General features: G+C 40.1%; 2 protein-coding genes across 3 annotated transcripts; one reads left to right on the top strand and one right to left on the bottom strand.

Annotated features, from left to right (window-relative positions):
- Positions 1 to 10,921: 10,921 nt before the first annotated feature.
- LOC133018971 (adhesion G-protein coupled receptor G2) lies at positions 10,922 to 17,743 on the top strand. Its single transcript, XM_061085311.1, has 13 exons — positions 10,922 to 11,225; positions 11,325 to 11,526; positions 12,045 to 12,201; positions 12,757 to 12,921; positions 13,650 to 13,776; positions 13,872 to 13,913; positions 13,989 to 14,092; positions 14,203 to 14,327; positions 14,836 to 15,207; positions 15,321 to 15,604; positions 16,418 to 16,519; positions 16,926 to 17,078; positions 17,640 to 17,743. The coding sequence occupies exons 1-13, from the start codon at positions 10,922 to 10,924 to the stop codon at positions 17,741 to 17,743; spliced, it is 2,241 nt and encodes a 746-aa protein (XP_060941294.1).
- Positions 17,744 to 18,244: 501 nt separating this feature from the next.
- Positions 18,245 to 26,103, bottom strand: sms (spermine synthase). 2 transcript variants are annotated; one of them, XM_061085604.1, is made up of 11 exons: positions 25,968 to 26,103; positions 24,168 to 24,244; positions 23,275 to 23,362; positions 22,793 to 22,857; positions 22,511 to 22,686; positions 22,199 to 22,353; positions 21,966 to 22,055; positions 21,003 to 21,117; positions 20,419 to 20,498; positions 20,170 to 20,285; positions 18,245 to 19,474 (listed from the first exon to the last, which is right to left on the bottom strand). In XM_061085604.1, the coding sequence occupies exons 1-11, from the start codon at positions 26,034 to 26,036 to the stop codon at positions 19,444 to 19,446; spliced, it is 1,062 nt and encodes a 353-aa protein (XP_060941587.1). In that variant the 5' UTR covers positions 26,037 to 26,103; the 3' UTR covers positions 18,245 to 19,443. The 2 variants fall into 2 exon arrangements, with proteins under 2 accessions (XP_060941587.1, XP_060941586.1); XM_061085603.1 differs by having other exon boundaries at positions 24,168 to 24,288; positions 25,968 to 26,078.
- Positions 26,104 to 26,365: the final 262 nt, after the last annotated feature.

The following is a 26,365-nucleotide window of genomic DNA, read 5'->3' as shown; positions in this document are numbered from 1 at the left end:
AGCATGAACTATGCAGAATGAACACTTTCACTTGTTTTCACCATTATACAGTAAAACACCAACAGGCTGCAATAAACTAATATATACAATAACTTGTTCTGCTGTGGGATACGACCTCCTGCATGATGTCTTCAGTTGTAGCTCGGGGAAACTCCGTGGTCGGCTGTTGCTTTATTTTTGCTGATTTATTTATTTATGTGTTTTTAGCATGCCTGTTTTATATGAGATAAAGTTTTAATTATACAAATATATTTACATTTTTAGGGATTTATTTTATTGTGGGATTAGACACAAAAACCAAACTGTATATTTACAGTACAACTTCTTGAATAATAAACTTATGCTCTTAAAGCTGTGTAAAGCTTGATTTTTGTATTTAGGACAGGCGACTCGTTGAAGTATCATCACTGAGATTTAAATGAGCAGATTTAATCCTGAGGCTACTTTTTATCTTCACTCAGCTGTGGGTTGATGTTACACTTGAAAGGAGACAAGCCAGGAAAGAAAAGTAAAAACATGAAAGCACATATGTAATATGTACATTATATAATGCAGTGTTTTTTGCAGGTTTTTTAAGATCAAAATCAATTTAATTTAAAGCCTATCATTTTTTTTTCAGCTTTTGTAATATAAAACACCATTTGCAGCTGAGAGTGAGCCTAAAAACAGCCAGAAAATAATGATTACAGTACTATGATGATACAGATTTACTAAAATAAACAACTCCTGACACTTGTCATGTGAAGAAATAAAACCACTTTCAGGGCTTGTTGTCCATGTTGGATTAAAGCTGACGATCAAAAGTTCATCACTTTCATTGGGAACAGCAATTTAAGAAAATATTGTGTACTTATATAAAGATTCATCTGCAATGTAGCAATGACCAAAGCTCCAGATTGGCTACTGAACATCTTGGAGACAGTATATAATAATGGCAACGCTACAGGAGAAAAAAGGGGAAATGCTACATGACTTAAACTCTGACCCCACAAACAATAGAGCTAAAGACACATCACACACAGAGATCACCAGGCACACAATTCATTATAACCACAACAATAACAATATATAGATATATGCAATGTGACTCAGGATGTAATCTTTATTGTGCTGGTTGTGGGGAGGGGCTTTTATCCCTACATTAATGCTTTGATTAATTGATATTGGTATTAATTATTCTATAGATGCCTCTGTTTGGCAATAGTGACTCTATTTTGATATCCCATTCAGATTTGTCGTTACAAATATAATCTATACAATAATACATGAATAGACAATGTTTTAAACCAATTTATGTAAAATAGACATGACTGGATGAGGATTGGAAAGTAGAAGAAAACATGGAGAGAGGGGATTACATGCCGTGACGTCACTTATGCTCAGTTGCATAACGTTCTGCGGCGTGACATGAGGCCAGCAGGATGTCGGGTTGTCACTGTGGTGTCAGGATGATAACGCATCCTCCCCCACAGTGTGGCGCCAGAGCTCCACTAACGGTAATATAGGGGCATGTATTTATTCGGGTCATACTTGCACCACTAACATGTGGATCATTTTAGAGCAACACAAACACTGATGTACAGGGCGTGACTGGACAACATGCACAAGGATCATTAAAGGAATAGACTGTAGGACTTTATTAGCAGAAATGTTATATAAAATTCATTACTAGGACAAAGAAATTCAACCTGGCAGCAACGTGTCAAAAGTTACTCAAAGACCTGTCATCCCTGAGAGCAGGTCCTCTTCCACAGAACCCACCAAATCGTACCACCGTATTTCTACAGCAGACCAGTATAGACAAACCAAACACAGGCTTTGAAGAGGGCCTTTTGCATTCTTACATTACCTGAAGGCTAATGTAGTTTCTCCCATATGCTTGGAAAAGAAGTGTGGTGAGGTGAGGTGGGGTATTCATTTAGCTGTAATCCACAACAAGACTGTTAACCTCCCACATCCAATTTCAAACAGATACGAGAGGCCACTCGAAGTCTGTTGATCTTAGATGATATTTTGTTCTGACCAGCCATCATTTTGTATTCGAACACTCAGCTGAATTAAAAATAAACACATTCAAAACCAGGCCTCTCGGTTTCTCTTCCCTCTGGACTCCCCCTGGTGTACCGACAAAGAACAGCAGCTTTCGATTACTCTTGATTCTAACAATCAAATGTGCAGGAAAGTCAAATCATCACATCTATTTGGAAGTATTTAAAAGATATGAGATAAACTACACTTGTGAAAGGTTTAACATTTGTCTTCAAATCACTCTTTTGTTTATGAATCCGTTCAATGATTTAGTGCTTTAGTAGATAAAAACTCTTTATCCCTTCCCTCCATCAATCAGAATTTTCTTTTATAATTTTTGGACCACTGGAAGAGGCCTATTGATATATATTGTTATACAATTTTTATTTTGTATTCATTCTAAAAGTGTACTAAGTCATCATTTTATTATTGTCCCATAAACAACTGTGATTTTCTATTTGCAATGCGCTCGCTCTTCAGGGTGTAGCTGTATTCAATCTGGTCAAATACCAGTTTGAGCAGCACAACAATGACAGAGATAAATGAGGCGGCGAGCGATGGAGCAAGCTCCTCCCCACTCACAGTCCTGAAAGGATGGTGCAGAACACCACCTAGACATTATGCTTGGCTTCTTCTGACGTAACGGTGAATGTCTGAATGCTTGGACTCTTTTTTTAGCCCCGCAGTGTTAACCAGGAAACTCCTGTCAACAGTCATGTCTATCAGCGACAACCCTCACCAGGTTGGGACACACCCTGAGGCGTACCTTTACAGTGGAACAAATAAGAACAAGTCAAATCTGGAAATACCTCGGCCACAGTAGTGGTGTTTGCATATCAGTAGGAAGTAGAGGACAGTGGACCTTTCTGATCTGGTATTTATCCAAATAACTACCTGTACAGGAGCTGGACATTTGATACAGGCTTGCTCAAGGTAAAGTGGCAACATGTGATTTGTCAGGCTGGTATTACACAAGCATGCGTAAGCTGTAGATCCGGGCATGAAGACACACAGCAGCCTGCCAGCATCAATAACCAGTTCTGTGTCTATTGACAGAAGAAATAATCTCATGTTTGTCTGACTTTGTTTTCAAGTTTGGATTTTACCCAGGGGACGCTATGCTACATGGAAATGAAGACAAATTCAAAGTTGCCGGGATTTGCTCTGGTGGATCTTCATGCTGCCAAACGTATGCCGTCTCTGTAAGGTAAAGCTGAGAACTTTTTGTGTTTGTGTGTTTGTGTGTTTGTGTGTCTGTTTGTGTGTTTGTTAATGTGTCTCCTTTTTTCTTCATTTGGAATCACAGTTTTTTAGTTTTTAGGAATTCACGATTATTCAACAAGATAGGTCATCTAAATACAGACATAAGTATTAATTCCATTGAACATTATCGTTAACCTCTAACCTAGTTTCAAATCACATTTAGATTTTTCCTTGCAGCAAGGTTACACAAAAAAACCTAAACAGATGTCCACTATTTTGGTCCTATTATCTTTATTTTTAAGTTATTGCTAATATGTTGAGGAACAGAGCACAGTATGCACCTGCTACAATGTGGTACAGTGATTTTTAAAACAGTGCTTTTCACAACTTCCCCATGAAAAGCGGATCAGTGGATTCAACCTACAAACTACCTGTATTCTAAAGTAGGACATCTGTTTTTTTTGCTCAATCACTACTTTGTCTCAACCTTTCTGCCTGGGACTTCTCTCCCTCGTTCCCTTTGTAATATCTAATATTTAATTTCACATTAGTACTTTTGAACAGCTTGTGTAGGTTTTTGAGATATTATTTTGTGATAATAATTGAGAATGTAATTTGTTTTGTTTTGTTTTTTTACATAAAAACGTTCTGAGCTGGTGGAAACTCATGTCTCTAAAGAGTACAGCGTGTTGTATTTCTGCTCGTCGTTCGCCCCAGCTGAGTGAAAGGTTATGTCTTTGTTCTGATGTTTTCTTTTACTTTAAGGTGTGTCTGAACTGGAATGCATTCAAGAGTTTAATCTGGCGCTATTGACCATGTCAGTACATTATGGGATAAGGTTAATGGATACACAATGCCCTGAAGAAGTTAAACACATATAATCATGGACGTACAGCATTCATTAGCATGGGCGTGATAAGGAAAATGTGGTTCTCAAGTTTTTCGTATGACTCATTGTGACGCTTTTCTTTGACTGTCGTAAATGAATAGGTGTGAGAATCGCCAAACGTCACTTCAATGAAGCTTGAACTTGACATTTTATATTGCGGGCAAGGGAATTCAAATTCAAATTTTTTATTTATTTATTTGATTTGCGACTTGTTACAGAATGAAGAATCTTGGTTGGCGTTTCAGACACCTGCACTGGCTGCAGATACTACTGGTCGTCCTGCTCACAGGTGAGGACTGACATCAGCCGTGACGGTTTCAAAAGATGGTTGTCTACAGACAATGGAGCAAGTACTCTATTCTTAAACTGTAACTGTGTGACACATCTTAAATGCTCATCACACACGCACGCACACAAGTCTTACATTTTTTTCAAGCTCATTACAGTATCCTGTTTGTCTAGTTTGTTTGCTATCTCTTTCCTAATCAGAGGAGACTCCTCCTTCAACAAAGTGGAAAATATAATGATGGTGTGTTTCAACAACTTTGTTCGACCATGTTAGGCAACCTAAATTTGAACTTTCAAGTTTTTATGTTCAAGTTTTTATGTTCAAGTATCACTGTGTGCCAGGGTGATACCAAATGGAATACATAGAAATCCTATACTTTATTTATCTATTTTAATATATCAATTTATTTGTATTTCAGTTTATTTTTCTCTGTTTGTTTGTTTTATTTGTTTGTTTTTATTCAGTGACAGCCAGTGACTGGAGGCCTTGTGTTTTGTGGTCGTTAATGTATGATTAATATAGACTGAAACTTCACTGGAGGGCGGATGCATACAATCGTAGAAGAGTATTTCTAATATTATCTCAGTTCTTTATAATTACATTAATTATCTACATAAATGTCTTCTCCCTTAAATCGACAGTACAAATTTTAGAAATTTGAACGTGTTGAATCTGGTCCTTTAAACATTATCAGGATGTCCAGTGTTTTCCATCGGGGGGGGCACATCCGTCACCATGAAACTGAAGTCATGTTGAAGTGTAAATATCATCATTTATTTCTGTGCAGACTGACAAAACGCTTTTCTTCCATCAGGTCACACTTCCTGTAATTCCACCTCTACTGCTCTGTTTCCTCCTCCGACCCTCTCCACAGCAGCTGCACCGACCTCAGGTAAACTTACTGAAGCTGTCAGAGTCACTTCTACTCCAGTTCAAACATCTGGCCACAGAACAGGCCAATCGTCTATTTCAACCTCTGACCAACCACAACTGGTCGTCACAAGTTCTGATCACTGCTAGTCACACATGGACCACTGTCACTTTTATTAGTTTAGAAATTAGTAGTTTTATATTATTGTTTCAGACAATAAATGAGAGCTGCATATTTTCTCATCCAATACTGACATATGGCCAGATGTTCCGTAGTGTTGTTTGGAGATTATTTTGAAGTCATTTCAGTGAAAAGGTTGACTCCTTGCTCTGTATGAAAACCATGAACCTAACATGAGGTTTTGAAAAAATGTTGATGATTTTGATGATTTTTTTATTATGTCTCCCCAAATTATGTTCTGTCCTTGCTTATTATGACAGCATACTACTCTCTTCACGTCACTGTGGACGTCATTGGACCGGAGAAAAAGGAAAAGGAAATCCAGAACTGGGTGTGTTGGGGAACCGGTTTTCGACATGTTGCTTATTAAAGCATCAGTTTTATGAGGTCTGTTTGTATCCTATGATTAAATGTAATGAACATCATGTTCTTTTTCTACAGCTTGACCAAGTGTTCACAAACCAGCTGGTGATCTGCGTGTCTCCAAGCCCCACAGCAACTGCCACTACACAAATTACATCTGCGAGCACCTCAAATGAGACGACGGCAGCAGCAGCAACATCACAAAGCAACACAACAACTGCCACTACACAAACCACATCTGTGAGCACCTCAAATGAGATGACGGCAGCAGCAGCAACATCACAAAGCAACACAACAACAACTGCCACTACACAAACTACATCTGTGAGCACCTCAAATGAGACGACGGCAGCAGCAGCAACATCACAAAACCACACAACAACTGCCACTACACAAACTACATCTGTGAGCACCTCAAATGAGACGACGGCAGCAGCAGCAACATCACAAAACCACACAACAACAACTGCCACTACACAAACTACATCTGTGAGCACTTCAAATGAGACGACACCAACAACGGCAGCAGCAGCAGCAGCACAAAGCAACACAACGACATCTGCTACAGCTTCAACAACGGTCAAGAGCACCAACACTTCTACAGCACCTCAATCCACCACAGCAACTCCGACGCTGAGCAGCAGACCGACAACTCTTGCAACCACCACACGGAAGCCAAGGAATCCAAATTCAAACAAGGAGGGGGAAGCTCCTCAAATCAGTGACACACTGAAAGCAGCCAGGTATCACAACGACAATCTCTTTAAGAAAAACAAGACAACTCATTCCTGAATAAATTAATTAATTATTTAATACAACTTCTTTATCAGTTAACTTTGAATAATTAATTAATAAGTTCATATATTTACCCCTCACAAATAAATTTCTCACCAGAGAGAACTATGGCTAAATATGTTTCATATGTTTATGAGAAGTGCTCAAAAATGTTGGATCATTATGAGACTGCGACAGGACTCATTAAATGGTGGGCGGCCACAGTCTCAGTAATTAATGTATCAGAAGCAGAGACAGTTAAACTAGAAAGACCAAGCGAATTTGACGACTTCTTAAAAAAGGTATAAACTACAGACTTAACTCTAACTTGCTCTTCATTGTCTCAATTTACTTTTCAGAAGGCTCAGAAGAGCTATTGGTCTATTTCAAGTAAGTCAACTTTTAAACCTATGTGTAGTTCAGAGCGTGTGAAGGGAACCATCATGTTAATAGGGACTCATTTCTGTTTTCACAGGAAACTGAGGTCTCATGCAGCCAAAAGAATGCAATAAAGTTAGTGGAATAACACACTATTTTTCAATTGAATGAAATGAGTGAAAACAATGTATCTGTTGCTAACACTGACATTATACCTCAGAAATACAACGTGTGTTGTGACGCTGCATCTGAGCCAGGCCGTGTCTCCATGCTGTATCCTCCGGACTCTCTGTGCGGCCAGTAAGGAGTCCCCCATCCGGGTGGTAGGAAGAACTGCAGATAGAATCGGTGAGAGACGAATAATCATCAGTTACAAAATTACCAACCTAAAAAGTCAACGCAACTAACCCAATGTGTCACTAAACAGGTCCGATACAAAATGGCTGCGACCCACTTGAGAAAAACAGATGCATTTACAACGGTCCCGGCAATGCAACGTGGTAAGAACCTATGTATTTATAAAGTTTGTGTTTTCATTACTTCCCAACTTGTTCGACAAATTAAGAACAAAAACAAGAAACACTAGAGAACAGTGATTATTGAATATAATCTAAAACTACTGCTTTTCTTTCAAGGAAAATGTACAGTACTGCCTATGCATTTTAAAAACATTTTATGAAATTGTTGGGGGGGGGGGCTATCATAGACTCTATATAAAGGTGGACAAAACGTTTCCACCACACAAAGATACAAGCGCTGCCAGAGTCAGACCTCGACCAATCGCGGGTCAGTCTCAGCTGTCAATCAGGATGTTTCACCCCCTTTTTAAAGCATCAATCAACTAATCAAAACCGGACTTAGCGGAAAAGGGGGCACATAAAATCAGGTTGAAAATGACAGACACCATCTTTCAGAAAATAAATTTGATACATATTTTGATTTGCTACAAATCCCATCAGCTAACATGGAGGAGCCACCAGGGGGCAATCAAGACACTTTGACTTTACTTTTGGGGAGCTGTCATGTCGTCCATCTTTATTTCTTTATATACAGTCTATGGGTCTAACAGGCATACTTCAACTATGATTTCATCTTTCACCAGTGAGGCGTCCGGTGATGCATATGTGGAAGATCATAACAACTCAACTAACTGTCAACCATGTGAGTAAAGGAAGTGTTCAACCACTTTGGGATGTTTGTCAATGATCTACACACAATAACACACACGATTAACACGTTTCTAACAGAAAAAACAACAGGTTTTATGTAAATTATTGACTTTCCTTCAATTATGGGAGGTTTTGTTTTTTGTTTTTATAACATCCTTTGAGGCCCATATTAAAATATCGAACTCATACATAACACTAACCAACTGCTTCTCTTTGATGATGCGTATGATGTCAGATGTTGATGATGATGATGATGGTGAAGGCTGGTTTTGGCTAAAATGCCTTTTTGAAACAAATCCTCACGTTTGGTAAAATCCTGCATGGATTTTGCACAGACAGTGATTCCTTCCTCACATAAAAACAAAATGTCTGGGTGGGGTGTTGGTTTTATATCAGTTTTTGTTTGTTCATCAGTGTTTTCCAAGTATCTTGGGCCATGTTTCAGTAAATCTCTCTCTCTGTGACATTTCTTCCACACGATCTGACACTTTTGATTCAACAAAAGCAGAAACAAGGCTCCTTCACAAACCCTCCTTCTAAATGAGGTTCCAGCTTCTCACCTAGGAACTTACCTGTAAAACTGTGTTTCTGTTGTGAGCCAATCAAACTCGACCAGGCATCTTCCAGGCTTTTAAACAACCGGTTTCTATTCCACTTGAACAAAAAAGACTTGTCTCCACTTGTTGTGGGAGCAGCAGCAACCGACTTCCTCTTTGCTGTCAGCCATGACAGTACCTGCTGCCCATGTGTTTCCTTCTCCCTGTGCGTGGCCTGACAGTAAAGGTAGACGTCATGACAGCTAGATCAGCTCTACCGCCTCCTGGTGGCTGGTATGAGTACAGATCATAAGCCTCCTCCATGTTGGTAGATATGACATGGACCAAGATAAATAAAAATAAAATAAAAGCTTGCGTCAAATTGAAGTACAACAATTGAAGTACAAGGCGACCACTTCTTCAAATGTAAAAAAAACAGCAGAAAAATATACATAAAAATGCCTCCACACTACTCCTGTGGTGTCATCCAAGTGTCCATAAGCGATAATGAGATACACTTTGTCACATTATTGCTGGAAGTAAGAGGAAAAGCTTGGTACCACATATTTCTACGTGGTAAATATGAAGGTGCAGCTTAGTTAGACCAGAAAGTGGGAAATGTTGTGACACAATCTCCAACTTTGAGTGTTTGTGTCTCTGGAGTCAAATTTAAAATAATGCTGTAATGTGACAAAATATCGTTAACTGTTCAATGCCGATGACGGACTTAAAATCAGTGTTTTACTGTGGTTCTGTAAACACTGACACAGTGAATTAATATGATTTGACTTCACTTTCAGCAATCGCGAAGAAGTGCAGCTGCTCAGCGTATTGCAGCAGAACTGGTTTGTATTTTTATCAGATATCTAAACCCCCAGATTATTATCTAGATCCAAACTGAAAGCTTTTTACAAGTTGCCTTTTCTTCTTTGTTTTTAGATGCATACTACACTTTTCAGATATTAATACAGAGTGGAGATGTGAACAATTCATATGTCTTGTCCGAGGTAAGTTCCCGTGCACAAACAGAGCATACATACACGCATGAATTTATGTTTCAGTATTTGTCTTTACTTTATATATTCAAAAGTTATATTCTTATTGCATCAAACTGTGTGTGATGTGTTTTTTACAGGTTTCTAAAATAAAGGCACCAGTCTGCTCTCCAGCTACAGGGTAAATTTTGCCATTCTTCATGTATATACAAAACAAACTATGTAGGAATACATTGACTTTTTATGAAATGAAAAATAACTCCCAATATTTGCAATGTTCCTTTGCAGGTCTGCATGTCCTTGGTCCCTCATTTCATCAGAATACAAGGTAATCAGCCAGCAGCACATCATCATTCTGAGTTTTATGAATATTTGGGCCGTTGCAAAACCTTAGACTGTAAATAAAGATGATTGACATATCTCCACATCTTCCTCCATGTTTATATACAGTCCATGAGCAAAACTGATCAAATGTAAATCCTGGCATATTGTCCACATAAATACAACTTATGACACTTTATTAATGTTGCGTAAGCACACAAAACAAATGATACTCAATATAAATTATATACAATCACTTGAGATGACTAAAATGGATATTTCTACACAGGATGTGCATTTGTTCTGTGACAGCACAGGAAGAAGGTAATTATTAAATTTTTATAATTATAACACGTATTATCGTATCGTATTTTCTGGTGCAGCATTTTAACTGTGACTAAAATACCTGTGCACTTTTTTATTTTTTATTCCAATCTTAGAAGCTGCAAAGTGATTTTGAGCTTTGCTCGTGAGGTTCCTATCTGTAACGTGTCGGCAGCGGTGACCAATCAGTTTGCGTCCAATGAACAGATCAGTTTTAATGGACTGGTAACTCGAGCAGGTACCTAGCCATAAGTCCATTCAAAATCACTTCATACAGTCAAGAAATAAGAAACAGATGTATCATGTAAAAGTCCTCATTTATGTGTTATCTGAAATGTCATGCAGCAATATGTGGGAATTCAAATGCCAGTGAGGATCCACTGACGTCGCAGGTCACATGGGACAACAGGAGCCTAAAGCCTGCCAAGTTTTGTAATGCAGCAGAAGAGTCTATCAACCTCACCTGGTTTGTACGATCTCTATAACATCAAAATTTTACAGGTTACAAGTATTTTCTCTGTTAGATTTCAATTTGTCCTTTTTTCTTAATAGTCAAAATGGGACAAATGTGGTTGTGGAGCTGGATGAACAGTGTGTTCACATGCCGTCCACAACAGTCGGCCCGAACGTGACGGCCGTGCAACCAAACACCACCACGACTGTGAACGCAACCTCATCGCCACTGAACACGACTGTGAACGCAACCTCATCGCCTCTGAACACGACTGCTGAACCCCTCAGCAACACCACCGCCACTGCTAATATCACAATGACAACACTCAACACAACCACCATCACTCCTAATGTCACAATGACAACACTCAACACAACCACCATCACTCCTAATGTCACGGTGACAACAACCCTCAACACAACCACAACAAATTTAACCACAACTGAGTCAGGTTTGTAATCACCTCAGCACTGTGGAACCACTTTTAACTTCCAAGTTTGCATTATTACGGCATCATTAAAGTATCCCGTCTGCATTTTGTTGACTGCAGCTGAACGCCAGGCCGATGCGCTGCTGGAGCTGACCAGAAACGTGGCCAACCTGAACTCCAGCCAGGTGGATCAGCTGGTGTCTCAGCTGCTGGATCTGTTGTCAGGGCCGACCATCAGCCTGGCTCTGGGAAACAACACCGTCCACATTGTCAGCAATCTGCTGGGTGCTCCTGCTGAGGTGCTGGCCGACTCCTCCAGCAGGTGGATTTATTTAAAATTCTCTGACACATTTTACACTGCTAGAAAAATGACATGACATGACTCGGATTAAACTTGAACTTGAAGGAACAAATGATTCCTGCTGATGATAATGTCGAGTCTCATGTGCAAGATCAGCACAGTTTGAATCAATTCAGTGTGTGGTGGTTAATGGGGTATTTTGAATGACAGGTACACAGTCTCAAAAGTTAAAGATGAGTTGGATTTTATTCATGTGAGAGAGAGAACTGCACTGCATGCCACAACTGCAGCCGAAATTATAAGGTCTGTCCGCATGGACAGTAAAAAACCTTTTGGGCCAGAGCGTGTAAAAAAAATGTTTTGGTGCATAATGAAACTGTGGCGGGAAAAATTGGAATTTGGTGATCACATATTCCTCATAGTTTGACCTGGAGCAGGTCTGGGGTCCAGGGGTTGGGAACCTGTATAACTGAACTGGCAAGGTGAGTAGTAGATTAATTGCTACAGTAGACAATAACATCTCTTCTCTGTTTCATCAGGATTATAGAGATCATTGACACAGTGGGGGTGAAGCTGGTCCTCAACGATCAGGCTGAGACCCTCTTGGCCTCGGCCGTGGCTTTGTCTGTGAAACCAGTAGATGGCAGCAACTTTCAGGAGACGGTTTTTTCCATCTCAGACCCCACGAATGTACTGGTATGGCATCATTAACATTTCACTTTATAATATACCATCTGAATGTGGTGTTTTATTGCTCTTACACCACCAGCGGAATACTTACAGGCCTTACTGGGATATTGAAGTGGATCAAAGTTCTGGTTATGGCTTTTTAAGTAAAATAGTGTGTTGTCTTTTACCCTAGTAGTTTCATAATGCTGTAAATTACTAGAAATTGTTCTCCAACATAACAAGTACATACTTAATATTTGCAAACAAATTATAAAGAACAAGTTCCATAAAACTTTAGATTTCACCCACATGATTTTATACACATGTGGAAAGTCTGCTGCTGTTTCTGCCTGCAAACATTCAGAGGTGAACTAGGTCAGAAATCCGGACTGCCAGCCTACTTCTTTTAATCTCAAACATGATTTCCAATGTTATTTCTTTGGGTGCCTTCCTGGATTACACTTGTTTTTGTGCACGTGACGCAAAGCTACTGCCAAGAGTTGCCACAAATAAAAAGTGGTGAAAAAACGTCCCCGGTGATAAAATCTGTTTGTTTAGCCTGTGTCTCTCTGTGTGTTGCAGGTCCGTGGGGATCCCAGGTCGAGGAGGAGCGTGAGAGCAGACTCCTCTATCCCTCAGGGCTCCATCAGGCTCCCCCCCACCCTCACACAGGACCTGACCACCGAGCAGAAACAGCTGGCCTCACGAGTCCAGTTCAATTTCTACCAGAAGAGCACAGTGTTCCAGGTCTATACGTTCAACCGATGTCCCATTCACATATGTGTCTTAAATATTATTAGCTGGGAGACACAGGAAACTTAGACTCTTGGCTTCTGATTCTTACAGATATTTGTCACTCTTATCACCTTTGTTTTTAATGCCTCCGTGCTGGTGGTGACAGCCATTGGCTGGAGGAAGTATGTTTGTTTGTGAGCACCATTTCTCAAGACCTTGAGGGACTTTCCTCATATTTGGTATCAAATGTTGTATTAGACTCATAAATGACCTGATTCGATTTTGATGGTCAAAGGTCAACGTCACTGTGACCTCACTGATATCACAAGAAATCCTTGAGGGATATTCTTCAAGTTTGTTACGAATGTTCACTTGGAATCAAGTCTGAACTGATAAGGTCAAAGGTCAGAGTCACTTTCATCTCACAAACATGTTTTTGACCTCTTGACATCTCGTGTCTGCCTTTTGGGAATTTCTTCAAATTTTGACTAGTTGTCAGATTAAGTGATTCGATTTCAGTGGTCAAGTGTCAAAGGTCAGGGTGACCTCATATGAGTCTGGAAAATGTATGTGGGCTTAACCTGCACTGGTTAATGGAAGCATACGACCACTGAGCGCTAATTCTAGTATATACATTTCAGGTTTAGTGCTTTAAACTGATGTGATGCATTTTCCTTTGACTTTCACATCAATTGTTTTTCCAGAGTGTAAATGTGTGTTGTCTCCAAACGGCCTCACAGGACAGCTCTATGGGTGAACGCAAACTTAACAGTGGCATCCTGGGAGCGAGTGTGGCCAACCTGTCAATCACAGGACTGAAGGACGATGTTGTGATTCACTTGAGGAACAAGGGACCAATTCCTGTGAGTCTGTTTTCAAACACTGTCCCCCCCCAACATCAGGTCCCGTTAGAGGCTGTAAACTCATAAATGCTCTTGTGCCTTTTCCCAAACTCCAGGAAGATTTCAAAATCGTGTGTGTTTTCTGGGACTTTGCATCTAATAGTAAGGCTCTCTTGTTCTTTTTTAACAATTAAAAAAATTGCGTGCACATAAACAAATTAATATGAAACCCAACAGATGGGTCAGGTGGTTGGGAAGAAGACGGCTGCTCTGTCCTGAACAGCACAGACAACATGACGACTTGTGGCTGCAACCATTTAACCAGTTTTGCAATCCTGCTGGTGAGAAGATGATCCATTTTCTAACTCATTCTCATGCATCTTTTTGTTTGCTGATAAAACATCACCCCTGTAACTTCTCTGTGTTTTTCCCCCGTTGTTTTTCCAAACAGGACCTCGCCAGACAACCTTTAACCGATCCTGTCCAGGCCACCATCCTCACCTTCATCACATACATTGGCTGCGGAATCTCTGCCATCTTCTTGTCTATCACCCTCCTCACCTACTTGGCGTTTGGGTGTGTTTTCAGAGCTGTTACATAAATAACACACATCCAAACTTTGATAATTGCGTTTGAAGCATGAATGCCGGTGACAGACAGTGGCCAAAGGCATTTGTTTATGGCTTGTCCATCCCAACTTTTTAGGAAACTTCTTCAAATTTGACTTGAATACTCAACCTGAACTGATTAGATTCTGGTGGTCAAAAGCCAAAGGTGAAAGTCACTGTGACCTCAGAAAATCTCTTTTTTAACCTTGTGAACGTGTTATCTCAAGAACGCCTTAAGTGAATCTTATCAAATTTCAGTTCAAGATTTACTGATTAGTTTTGGGTGGTTATAGGTCAAAGATCAAGGTCACTGTGGCCTCACAAAATATCTAACCCTCAAGTTGTATTATTTTTTTAAATACTCATTCATGGTTCAAAGTGAAAGAATGTGCTTAATTCAAAATACTACAAAATAGGTGCATATATTTATGATAAATGCATTTTGAAAAATCGTCTACATCATTTAATCCCTGCAGGAAATTGCGTAAGGACATTCCATCCAAAATCCTGATCCAGCTGTGTCTGTCTCTGCTGCTTCTGAACCTCGTCTTCCTGATTGACGCTTGGCTGGCGCTCTACCCAGACGCCCTGGGCCTCTGCATCTCCACAGCCTGGTTCCTTCACTACTTCCTGCTGGTTTCCTTCACCTGGATGGGACTCGAGTCCGTCCACATGTACATGGCCCTCGTCAAGGTCTTCAACAACCACGTATCGCACTACATGCTGAGGTTCTCGTTTGCCGGCTGGGGCATCCCGATGATCGTGGTCATCATCGTGATCGCTATTGACAAAGATAACTATGGTCTTGTCTCCTATGGGAAGTTTCCCGATCGTCCTGCTGATAGCTTGTGAGTTTGTCGACACAACGTAAAAAATGCTCAACAAATACCAAAACACGTGAAATAAAAACAGCACAACACAAATATCAAACCCGTTAACTCTCTCCTGTCTTCTCCCACAGTTGCTGGCTGAAAAACGACATCGCCTTCTACGTCTCCGTGGTGGCGTATTTCTGCGTCGTTTTCCTCTTCAACGTGGTCATGTTCGTTGTGGTGGTGGTGCAGCTGCATCGCATAAAGAAGCAGAACCCACACAACACGCAGCACCGCACCACGCTGCAGGATCTGCGCAGCTTGGTGGGGATCACCATCCTCCTGGGCCTCGGCTGGGGCTTCGCCTTCTTCGCCTGGGGGCCCGTGAACCTGGCGTTCATGTACCTCTTTGCCATCTTCAACTCCTTGCAAGGTGAGGGTTCACACATCACAATTTATCATTACATTTGAGCATTTTTATACTTTTTTGAATCAATATACTAAAGCACCAACTTTCTCTGGGGCTCTTTGTTATTGATCCAAATGAGTTGCAGGATGATGAGCTTTTATAATCTACTCTATCTCTACCTTATACATCATCACTTGCACCAAACCTGCAGGATCTGCTCGGCTACTTTCACTTTCCCCCGAGTTCAGCTCTGATCTCAACAATCACTTTTACAAAAACACCTTTGTCTGATTGTGCGTTCAGCATTTGAGGCTTTTAAAGTCAATCTTACAACAGTCGTGTAAAACCCATAGTAAAAATATGGTAAATGCACTGTGTTTATAAAACTCCCATCTTATTGGCCACTCAATGTTAAACACGTATTACCACTCACCAATTCACACCCACATTCATTCAGGGATTTTAAAGTGCACATACAATTCAAATACGACCAGCACAGATGTCGTGGGAAATTAGGGGTTCAGTATCTTGCCCGAGAACACTTTATAATGTTGACTGTGCCAGGAGTCGAACCATCAACCTCCTGGTTAATGGTCAACAATCTCTTCTTAATTAAGTAAGATCTTAATCTTATAGCACTCACCCTGTGAATTTTATAAAACTATATATAGAGAGAAGTATCTATAAGTAATGGACTTAATGCAAACTGGCAGTTTCAGTAAAATCTAAATACATATGGAACTGACCCCTAGAGGAAAAGATCATTGTGTCTGTATCCAGTAGCAGTACGTTTAATGAATTTGCTGTGGCCTTTAAAAGATGCCTCTTTTTTTGCAGGTTTCTTTATATTTGTGTTCCACTGCGCAGTGAAGGAAAACGTGAGGAGGCAGTGGAGGATCTACTTGTGCTGCGGCAATCTGAGACTGGCAGAGAACACGGGTCAGACATGTTCACCTTCCATTTCACAGATCCACCATTCTGGCTGAAATCTAGCAATGTCTGATTCCTGATACTGTTACATGTGAACATCTGCTCTCTCAAAGTCTAGGCCACTATTTGCAGGATTGCAGGGAGTAATGACACATTGAACTCTGATGATGATGTCACATTTAATATCGTCAAATCAAAATCGTATACATTTTTATTTGTATTGCTCGTATTCACAAATCATTTGCCTCTTAGGGTTTAACAATCTGTACATCCTCTGTCCTTAACCCTTGACATTGGTGAGGAGAAACTACCAAAACAACACCGAAACCTCAGGGAGAGACACAAAGGGGGATCCAGTGTCACAGAGCAACAACCTCAATATATTTACAACATCTTGTGGACTCTCTCTTCCCAGAATGGAGTCGTAATGCGACACAGAAGACTACGAAGAAGTCTTCAGTGACCAGACTGACGTCCCTCCAGTCGTCCCAGTCCAACTCATCCAGCTCCTCCTCTTTTCTCGACCACAATACACCACAACACACAACAGAGCAGCCTCGTGGCATTGGTGAGTGAAGAGAGTCGAGGTTTGTTTTGGTTTGTTTTTAGAGCAGGACTTTACTCCAACCATATTATTTCTAAATAAGTTTTGTATATCGCTGTACCTTATTCAATATTTCTACTGTAGCCTTGATTTGACATGTGTTGACAATTGACTTTAACATTATCTTAAATTACACCAATATCCACAGAAAATTAGGATATTGGTGTATATTTGTAGATATATTTACATTTGGAGAGGATCCTTTCTACCGAGGGCGCCATGTTTTTTACAGTAGCCCAAACTGGACAAACTAAAGACCTTTTGAGGTTTTATGAAAACTGAAAGCTACCACAGGTTCTCTTTTATGTTTGGAAGAGGGTGAGGTGAGAGGTATTCTGCTGCAACTAGCAACTTCATCACTAGATTTCACTAAATTCTACACACTGAACCTTGAAAATGTTGATCAAACATATTTTGTGCTGACATAATTTCCATTTGTCTGTCAAACAGCTCCTCATTGAGGATAAAGTTATTATATAGTTAAACACATTTATTAGAGATAATGACAGCAGTGTTGCCTTACAGGAAGCCCATATGACGACCGAACAATCAGAGAAGATGAAGAGCCCAGCATGGACGTGGTCCACAATGAGATCAACAGACAGTACAGAACCCAACAAGCCTCCTGATCCACAAAGGACAGAGCACACTGTCTAAGAATGGCTTATTTTGAAATACATGTATATAATGTAAATTAAACAATGCTCTATGTATTTTATGAGAAAATGTTCAATGTAAATTATGATTCTTGATTTTTATACATTCCGTACATTCACAAATAGCATTTATTCATTTGTACAGTGATGTCATCAGTATATTATATTACAATGGTAAAAGGCCAGAATACTACATGTTGTATTAAACTATTTAATAATACGAAAAACTCATATCTTAGACTCCTTTTTTGATGCATCCACATTTCTAATGATAAAGAAAAGGTAATAACATATTTAAAGGGTGTTTTTCTCAGAATAATTCATGGATCTTTCATACATCTATCATCTGTACTGCTTTCCTTTCGAGGGCCGTATAAGGACTGTTAGGCCTTGAGGAAGTTATGAACTCTCCCAATATTATGCTACTTATTCATTACTTAATAAAACCAGAAAAAGAAAAAAAATAAGGCAACAGACTTTTCCCCCAAAACATTTTAATTGTAAATGGTCACAAAAATGTCTCATCTTGAGTGGAACAGAAAAGCATTTGGTGAAATCATATGGAATAAATAAATGTAACTGAGTCCCACAGGGTTGCTCACGTGTAGACGTGCTGTGTACTGTATATGCAAGCTACATTCACTGTCCTTCACATGCACGTTATACAGTCTTTAAAAAAACTTTAAATATATCAGGAGAAACCAAGGTGCTAATAAAATATGACATAAAAACAGCACAAGCACAAAGGTGGCATTAAAGTGGTGGAAATGTTTCCCTTTTAAAAACACATTTGGACTTCAACACTACAGTCATCACTGGGCGTGATCACATCGCCTTGATACAACCTGAAAGAATCAAATCACATTTGAGCGGCAGTAACAAAACTAGAGCTTAAAAGCGACTCCCTTCAGCTGCGCTGCGTCTATACATTAGCCTATCAAACAATTTGAGTTCGTAACTCAAGAAAAGAAAATCTAAAGAAAATAAGAGAGAACTCACTTGTTTGTGAGATGAGTTACACCAAGTTGTCAGTGTATCAATCAGTGTTTAAACATCTAACAGATTTTCTCAGCGTACATGCAAATGGACATTCCAAATCAAATAACACAAATGAAATACAACTCGTGAGTTGTAGTAAACAATGGTGAAACACAACCAAAAAGGAACGAGAAGGAAGAACAGGGTAAAATGGTGTGGATAGATAGGGGATAATAAAACTGCCATTGAGCCCTTAGTGATGTGCTCAGACTGAGTGTTTGCAGCCAATTACAGGGCAGATGTAGTCACAGCTGTACCAGTGTTAAAGCAACAGGCTGCCTTAAGGGCTGAATTTCAGATTAAGGACCAGCTAACTGGGGACTGTTTGTCCAACTGTGGACACAATCTGTGTCTCACATTGGGAAAACTGATTTGTGGTTCAGGGGTTGAAGTTATTTGTAAGTATAAACTACTCAGACTTAAAACCCTCACAGGAACTCCAGTATTTCTTGTTTTGTTTCTCCAGATACAGTCTTTCAATCTGTTAAAGGCCCCAAAACAACTGTCTCGACTTTGACATGCGTTTAATTTACATGTCACATTCAGTCTGAGCACAACCTGAAGGCGACAGCAGAGAGAGGAGTACAGCATTCACATTCCACCTGCTGGCGATTCAAGCAGAGAAATCCAGAGCTTTACTTTTTCCATATGGTGTAGAAAACCCATCTGACACAGTAGATTAAGGATCATACCAAACATAACAAAAATGTGCAGTATTCCTGTTTAGGAATGAATATATGTGATTTGCAAAGATAGTAATGGTTTCTAAAATTGAGGACTATTTATGTTGCAATTTTTCTAAAATTAGCAAGTTGATGGGACGAAAGACACCTGAATGGTTCAGGCTATTAAAAAAAGCTGTTGGCTTTGTGAGAACGTGATTATCAATATGGGCCAAATCTACAAGAATAAGATAAAAATCCAACTAGAGTAAAAACTATTGTGTTAATATATTTACATTAAATAAAAAGTATTACTTGAAGAAATGACTTATGAAACAATTGTAAATGTTTTCAGTCACTTTTCTCCGCTGCATCTATCATTATCAATTCGGTGCGAATTGGCCACTAGACATATTTAAAATTAATAAACTTTGGGTAAACAGGCAACCAGCAGTGGCTGAGACTCATCAACATATGTGACGCTGTTGAGCACGTTCATGACACCTCACAGTTTAGGGTTGTGCATCCTGAGTCGAGCTTCACTGAAGCCAAATCCTGCAACCGGTCTTTATTTGCTATTAAAAAGGTAATTTGAACAGTTTCAGAAAACAAAGCTGCAGGCCAAGTACACAATCACCCCAAAGAGACACAGCACTAGTTAAAACAATACCTAAAGCATTACAACCAATGAAAGGATACAGCTCCAAGTATGATGGCACACACACCACCTCTTTGGAGAAGCCCACGGGACACGAGAGCTTTCCCAGCTGTTCCTCATACAGACTCAATGCCTCCGACAGGTTTACGCTGTTGCCCTGATGACGAGAATACAAAAATAAAACATATACATACATATTCATCTCAGGTAATGCTTCACATATTTATAAAAAAATACATTATCAACAGTTTGCACAAAACATCCTTAGCAGTATTTACAACAAGACTGACCTGTGTGAAATATTTTCCAGTTGGGTGCAGTACTTTTATTGCGAGATCCAAGATGAGTCGCAGGAACTCCCATGTGGAGTCTAAAAAAATCCAGTTGAGACCGGTTCAGACGGGTTGAGCAATGACAACTTCTACAACTGCATTTACCACAACACCACACACTAATAAGATATAAGGTGACAGTTTGGTGTCATAAATTTACTCTTATATGGACACAATTGCCATTTTCCCCGTTCCCCTTATAAACCAAAAAAAAAATCTGCTTTTAGAGTAAAGTGCCTGGAAACTTCAGACTCATCCAAACTCAAGCAGCTCGATGGGATCTGACAGAGAGAATGACCTTTAAGAATCCAGGTGTGCGCCCTTTCATACCAACTCACCCCAGAAGAGTCAAGGTGAATGAAACACCAAAGACAAAAATGTTTGGTATTTTCAGTGACATTGTTTAAAACATGCTTCCACCTGGTCATTTCGGGTTATAAGATGTAAAGTGATGGGGGGATTGCAATTTTAACCACTATAAATAATTAAGTGTGCAAAAAGTATATATATGTGCACATATTAAATACGTAAAATACAGAGACCTTCTTCTGGCTCCGTGGATATCGGGATTGCAGTAAGGTCATTTATTACGTAATCAAACGTCCGTCCTTCCTGGACATACTTCTTCAGCACAGGGACACAGTCCTCGACCAGTATCTGTAACGCACAAGAGAAGGACAGTCCACTTATCAAGCTCCTTTTATTTGGAAAACATGGTAAATTCATAAATGTGCACCCTTGCTCAATAGAGGAATAATACATTTGCATTTATCTACTTCTCATCTTAAATTCAGTAAAAATGTAAACTTCTGTCAATTTTTTGAGACACAATTTCCAGCGTCATGAAACTAGTTCCCTTTGAACAGGGGTAAATCACCACGGTAACAAATGCTGACTCTACTACTGAGCAGAAAACTACAAAAGATCAGTTCAACAGCTCCACTTCTGACCAATCAGATCACCGGAAATACTGAGTCATCATTCCTACCGGATCCTGACACAGACAAAGGAGTCAATGGTAAAGTGACAAATAATAAAGAGCTGAGGATATTTCTTTGGTAGATATTATTCTTTTATTCCCAATTACGATGTTTATCATTATGTTTTACACTCTTATTCCCCAGCTCTAGCTGAGAACACGAGAAGACTTGGTGGTGGTGATGATTGGATATAAAAACGTCATGTTATCTTTGATGAAAAAATTCACAGCATCAATAGCCTCTTAATTATCTTCACTCCTATCTGCTTCGGTCACAGAAACAGTCTCAAATTGAGTTTAGCTTGCCCAATCTTTACTGAAGATATACAAATGAAATAACTCTTTATAGCCGTTTATATCTAGGAATAACGTCCAGTGTTTGCAGAGCTTATTATTCTAATACAAGATATTCTTCAGGTTTGACCGTGTTGCAGCTGTGTACGTCTTCAGGCGACAAAGGCAGCTACTAACCAGATTCGTGTTCCAATAAACCAGGATTACCCGTTAACATTTATGCAGCACTCACTTGGTAACAGTCTCCCTTCAGGTTGTCGAGGATATTGCCGCAGGTTTTTCTCATGTGCACCTTGCACCCGTCGATCACCTTCTGGTCAATGTGCACACTTAGTTAAGGACCAATCAGGTGCAATTGCTGTAGTCGTTGGTAAAAAGGCTGCAAGGTTAAAAACTGCGTTGCCTGAGTCACTACACAGGAATTTCAAAGGAAAGTTTCAGCATTGCAGAGCCCATAAAGGATATCTCCACCATGGTGATCATCTTTGGCTTCTGTTTGACCACCTCGGCGAGGATGCCTCCATCGCCTCCTCCTAATATCAGCACCTCTTTTCCAGCATAGTTCTCTTTTCCACTCCCTATAATGGCTTGGGTGTAGGCCACGTCACTCTCTGCCAGATCTGCGGGGCAAACGATTCAATTACACTCACACATCCAGTACAAGCAAGAACATTACTCTTGAACAAGTCAAAGTGTACTCTGCTCTGGGGCCAAACAGAGGACCTTCTGTCTCAAAATGACTCATGAGACATGTACTGTTGTACTTTATATACTTACTAACATCTCCGTTGAGTATTAGGATATTTCCAAACTGCTTTGAGTGCAATATTCTTATGTTTTGGTATGCAGAGTCTTCCTCGTACACCACCCGGTCAAAGTCGTACTCAATCAGTCTGCCGTCAGCTGTGGGCCAGTATCGGTCAACTTCTCCCCCTCGTATGAGAGCTGGGAGCCTGAGGGAGTCAATGGTGAACAATACAGTTAATCAATATTACTGCAACATGCAAGTGGCATTGAATACAGCCATCAGCTTTCTACAATACGAGCAGAGCTACAAACCTTTTAATCCTTGTAATATTGCCTTTTAGCAAATCCTTTAGCTTCTTTTCCAGTGCATTTAAAAGCTGTAAAAGAAAAACAGCCAAGTCTGAGACACCATAGTAAGCTCAAGTGCGGAACAATTATCATCAACCGGTGGGATTTGAAATAAGCAACAGTTCAACGGCAAAACACACTGACAGTAAACAATGCAGCAGCTATGTCTTTTACTGTTCACTGTGTGTATAGTTGGGATTCCATCGTAATTACACAACAAGAGAAAACTGGATGTGCAGTCTTTTGGAAAGAGTGTTTGGGCCCTGGAGGCAAGTAGAAGTAGAATTGTGCCCAGAAAAACTAGCTCTACACTGTTACTCTCAACACATGCTTTTTCCATGTATTTGCATGAAGAAGTTATAACATTACCACACATATATTCTTTGTGCTTTGGCTTTTAGGTAAAAGTTGACGTATTGTATGTTATTTTTTTTTTAATCACCTACATTGTCTAGTTGTGCAATGTTGTCCTCTTGGTAACACTGCAGATCAATAGTGACCAACCCATGGGAGTGCACACGCAGAACAACAAGCCTGAGAAATGCAAAGATAAAGAGAGGCAGAAAAAAAGTGATAAGTACATTTATAAAATATACAATAGTTATAATTCACCCCATTATCGAACAATTTCAAAGACTCATCACATTATTCAACTGCCACATGATGAAATATATTTAGTGGTTTAGAACATACTGAGCAAACAGACAAACCGCATACTGCAGGTGAAAACTTGTCACAAATAGGATCCTTGATTGCACCAAGACCACACCCACCCAGCCAGGTCGCCAGCCAGTTTTTCCAATTAAGGGTTTTATCACAAGCAGCCTGGGTGCCACTATATATGGGTGAAACTATTTGCATGACAATGATGAGAGCTCCACCTAACGCAATGAGGTGAACTATCCTGTTGTCCATCATTCCAATGAGTTCTCACATTCTTTCTCCGACATGAAACATAGATGTACGATGGGAGTCTAATGGACTGCATCAATTTTGATTATCAAATCAGCAGTGTTAATCTCTAACTCTGAAGTCTTAGTTCTATCATACACACCAAAACTTCCTCACTCCACGTTGCACATAAGGAGATTTACAACTAAAGCACCAAAAAATTTTAAGGAGAACTCTTTTAACAAGGAAAAGGGAACCCATTTCCAAATGGTAGGCTAATTAATAAAAGCACTCCACCGGCTTCCAAACAGCAGAATTAAAACGGGATATGCATGTTTGTTTAAAATGTTAAATTCATATTATTGATAAACTACACTGCGTTTCTGGAAATCACAAAGCTTTTAATCATCCATAAAAAAAGTGGGACAAACAGAGCAGTTGTTCTTACCTGCCATTTTTGCCTACAAAAGTAGCAAGATATCCATGTCCATTTGTTTCATGGACAGTCTCTGTCATTTCCTGCTCCTGAAATATGGACAGTAGGTCAGGAACTGTCGATGCAGGGTCAACTGGGAAAAGCACAAGAGCATGCAACATGAAAACAGATCTATACTTATTATAAATTCTCTGCATCAGTGAAAGAGAAACGTTCTTAGATCCTTTGTATATTGTTTATAAAAACACGACAATGCGACAGGGCTTCATTAGAAGTAAAAGCTGTGCATAACCGTCAGCTTATGTGTAACTGCATCAGTCATTATAAATACATAGCTGAGTGTTGCTGAAGAAAAATGCCACCAAGTATATAGAGCTTGAATTAACAATATAAACATTTTCTTATGTAAAATATCAACAGAAATTCACACATTTTCTGCATTCACTACTGTAAAATGTCCTATCAGCAAAATCAGCATCAATGTGTACGCTGATGTCTGTGAAAGGCTCATATCTGCTGATCAAAGGATAAAACTCTGACTCACTGTTAGTTACTTTGCACAATATCACCTTTCTATTTGTTTATGGATGACTTTGTAATCTAGTAAATGTGTTGGGGGAAATGAGATAAGATAAAACTTGATTGATCCCACACATGGGACATTTCCTTGTCAGGTCAGAATGATGTAGACAAGAGAATAAACATATAAAAGAAGTCCATAGCATAATAATAACAAAATTAAAACAGAATTTGTCCATAGTTTACAGAATAAAACATGTTAAAAACACACATATATAAACATATCCATGTTAGGATGCTAGCTCTTTTAACTGTTGTGTGCCTTCCTTCTTTGTGCTCTCCTTTTTCTTTGCAGTTTTCATTATTGGTACCTCATCTAGGTTCCATTCTATTACAAAATAATGTTATTTCCAGTGGAATGGATTCTGGTTATTGACATTTACTTACTTCCATAAACGTTGGATAATCAAGTTTATTGAAAAAACTACTCTGAATAGCAATGCAGCACTCGTGGTCTAAATATTTAATGACACCATATGCTCTGTAGGTAAGTTTACATTGTACTCAGGATGAGTATTCCCATTGTTTGCAGCTTTACACTCCGTTTAGGGGACACACGATATGTCATTTTTGACTCATTTTTGATTTTTGATTCCTATTAAACACATGATCAGAGTATAAAACTGTGTCACTGTGTTAACCCTCCGTGTAAATTATAGATACTTTGTGAGTGTTACCACAAAATGGTTCACACTGGTTATGTTTCGTTAGCACATAGTCGCCTCTTTGCTTGTTGGTGATTAAACGAGCGGTCACGTTGTGTTTCAGGCACATGCAGGTTAATGCTGGAGCTCCGCAGCATCACGACCAGGAACGTGCGAAATAAAAAACTACAAAAATGGCCGAACATGCGCCACTTCCTATGCGACAGCTCTGGACCCAACGCAGGATTGAACGCACTTTATTCACATTGTTCGGCGGAGAAGTACCGAGCCGCTGCAGAACCACACGACTCGGCGTGGAACCAGTAACACCAGTAAACACAAACCTCCATGTTAACACCCCCCACTCCCACCAGCCCGGCCACCTGCTCTGCACCGCGGCGTGTCGGAGGATGTGTGTGTACATGTCTCTATCGGCCATGTTCCATCAGAACCAGTGCGCTGCGGCTCCTGAAGGGCAATGACAGGCGAGCGGCTTCGTGTTAGCATTAGCTCGCTAGCTAGCATGCAGCCGCACTGCAGCGGGAGCGAGCGAGCTCCGGCGTGTGGCCGCCCGTCGCGCTCCTCTTACCTGCCGCGGAGAGGTTGAGGTCGAGGGTGTAATGTCGCAGTGCCATGTCTGACTGCAGCCGTCATCCATGCCTGGAATAGGCAGGCAGCGGATATTTATTAGCGGAGACGGAGGGAGGGTCCTGCCGCTACCAGCGCTGATAACACTGCTGCTGCCGGAGCAGGCGTGGCTAGCGAACCGCCAGGGCAGAGAGTGGAGGCCGGAGCGAGAGAGTGATCCCCCCTGTTTCCACCGAGCCGCCACCGCTGAGAGTGGAGGCCGGAGCGAGAGAGTGATCCCCCCTGTTTCCACCCGGAGCGAGAGAGTGATCCCTCCTGTCTTCACCGAGCCGCTCAGCCTGAGGTGACAGGGTCACATGTACACACTTTACATCAAACGTGCACGAACAAATCTCAAAT

Source organism: Limanda limanda, chromosome 14 (assembly GCF_963576545.1).
Source record: "Limanda limanda chromosome 14, fLimLim1.1, whole genome shotgun sequence".
NCBI lineage: Eukaryota > Metazoa > Chordata > Actinopteri > Pleuronectiformes > Pleuronectidae > Limanda > Limanda limanda.
This window is presented reverse-complemented; position numbering and strand designations above follow the sequence as displayed.

Coding starts and splice junctions, on each gene's coding strand:
- LOC133018971 (XM_061085311.1), top strand. CDS start 10,922: ATGCCGTCCACAACAGTCGGCCCGAACGTGACGGCCGTGCAACCAAAC. Junction 12,202..12,756: donor CAGACCCCACGAATGTACTG/GTATGGCATCAT, acceptor TGTGTGTTGCAG/GTCCGTGGGGATCCCAGGTC. Junction 16,520..16,925: donor GAGACTGGCAGAGAACACGG/GTCAGACATGTT, acceptor CTCTCTTCCCAG/AATGGAGTCGTAATGCGACA.
- sms (XM_061085603.1), bottom strand. CDS start 26,013: ATGGCACTGCGACATTACACCCTCGACCTCAACCTCTCCGCGGCAG. Junction 23,363..24,167: donor TTTGTAGGCAAAAATGGCAG/GTAAGAACAACT, acceptor TGCATTTCTCAG/GCTTGTTGTTCTGCGTGTGC. Junction 22,056..22,198: donor AGATGATCACCATGGTGGAG/ATATCCTTTATG, acceptor CTAAGTGTGCAC/ATTGACCAGAAGGTGATCGA.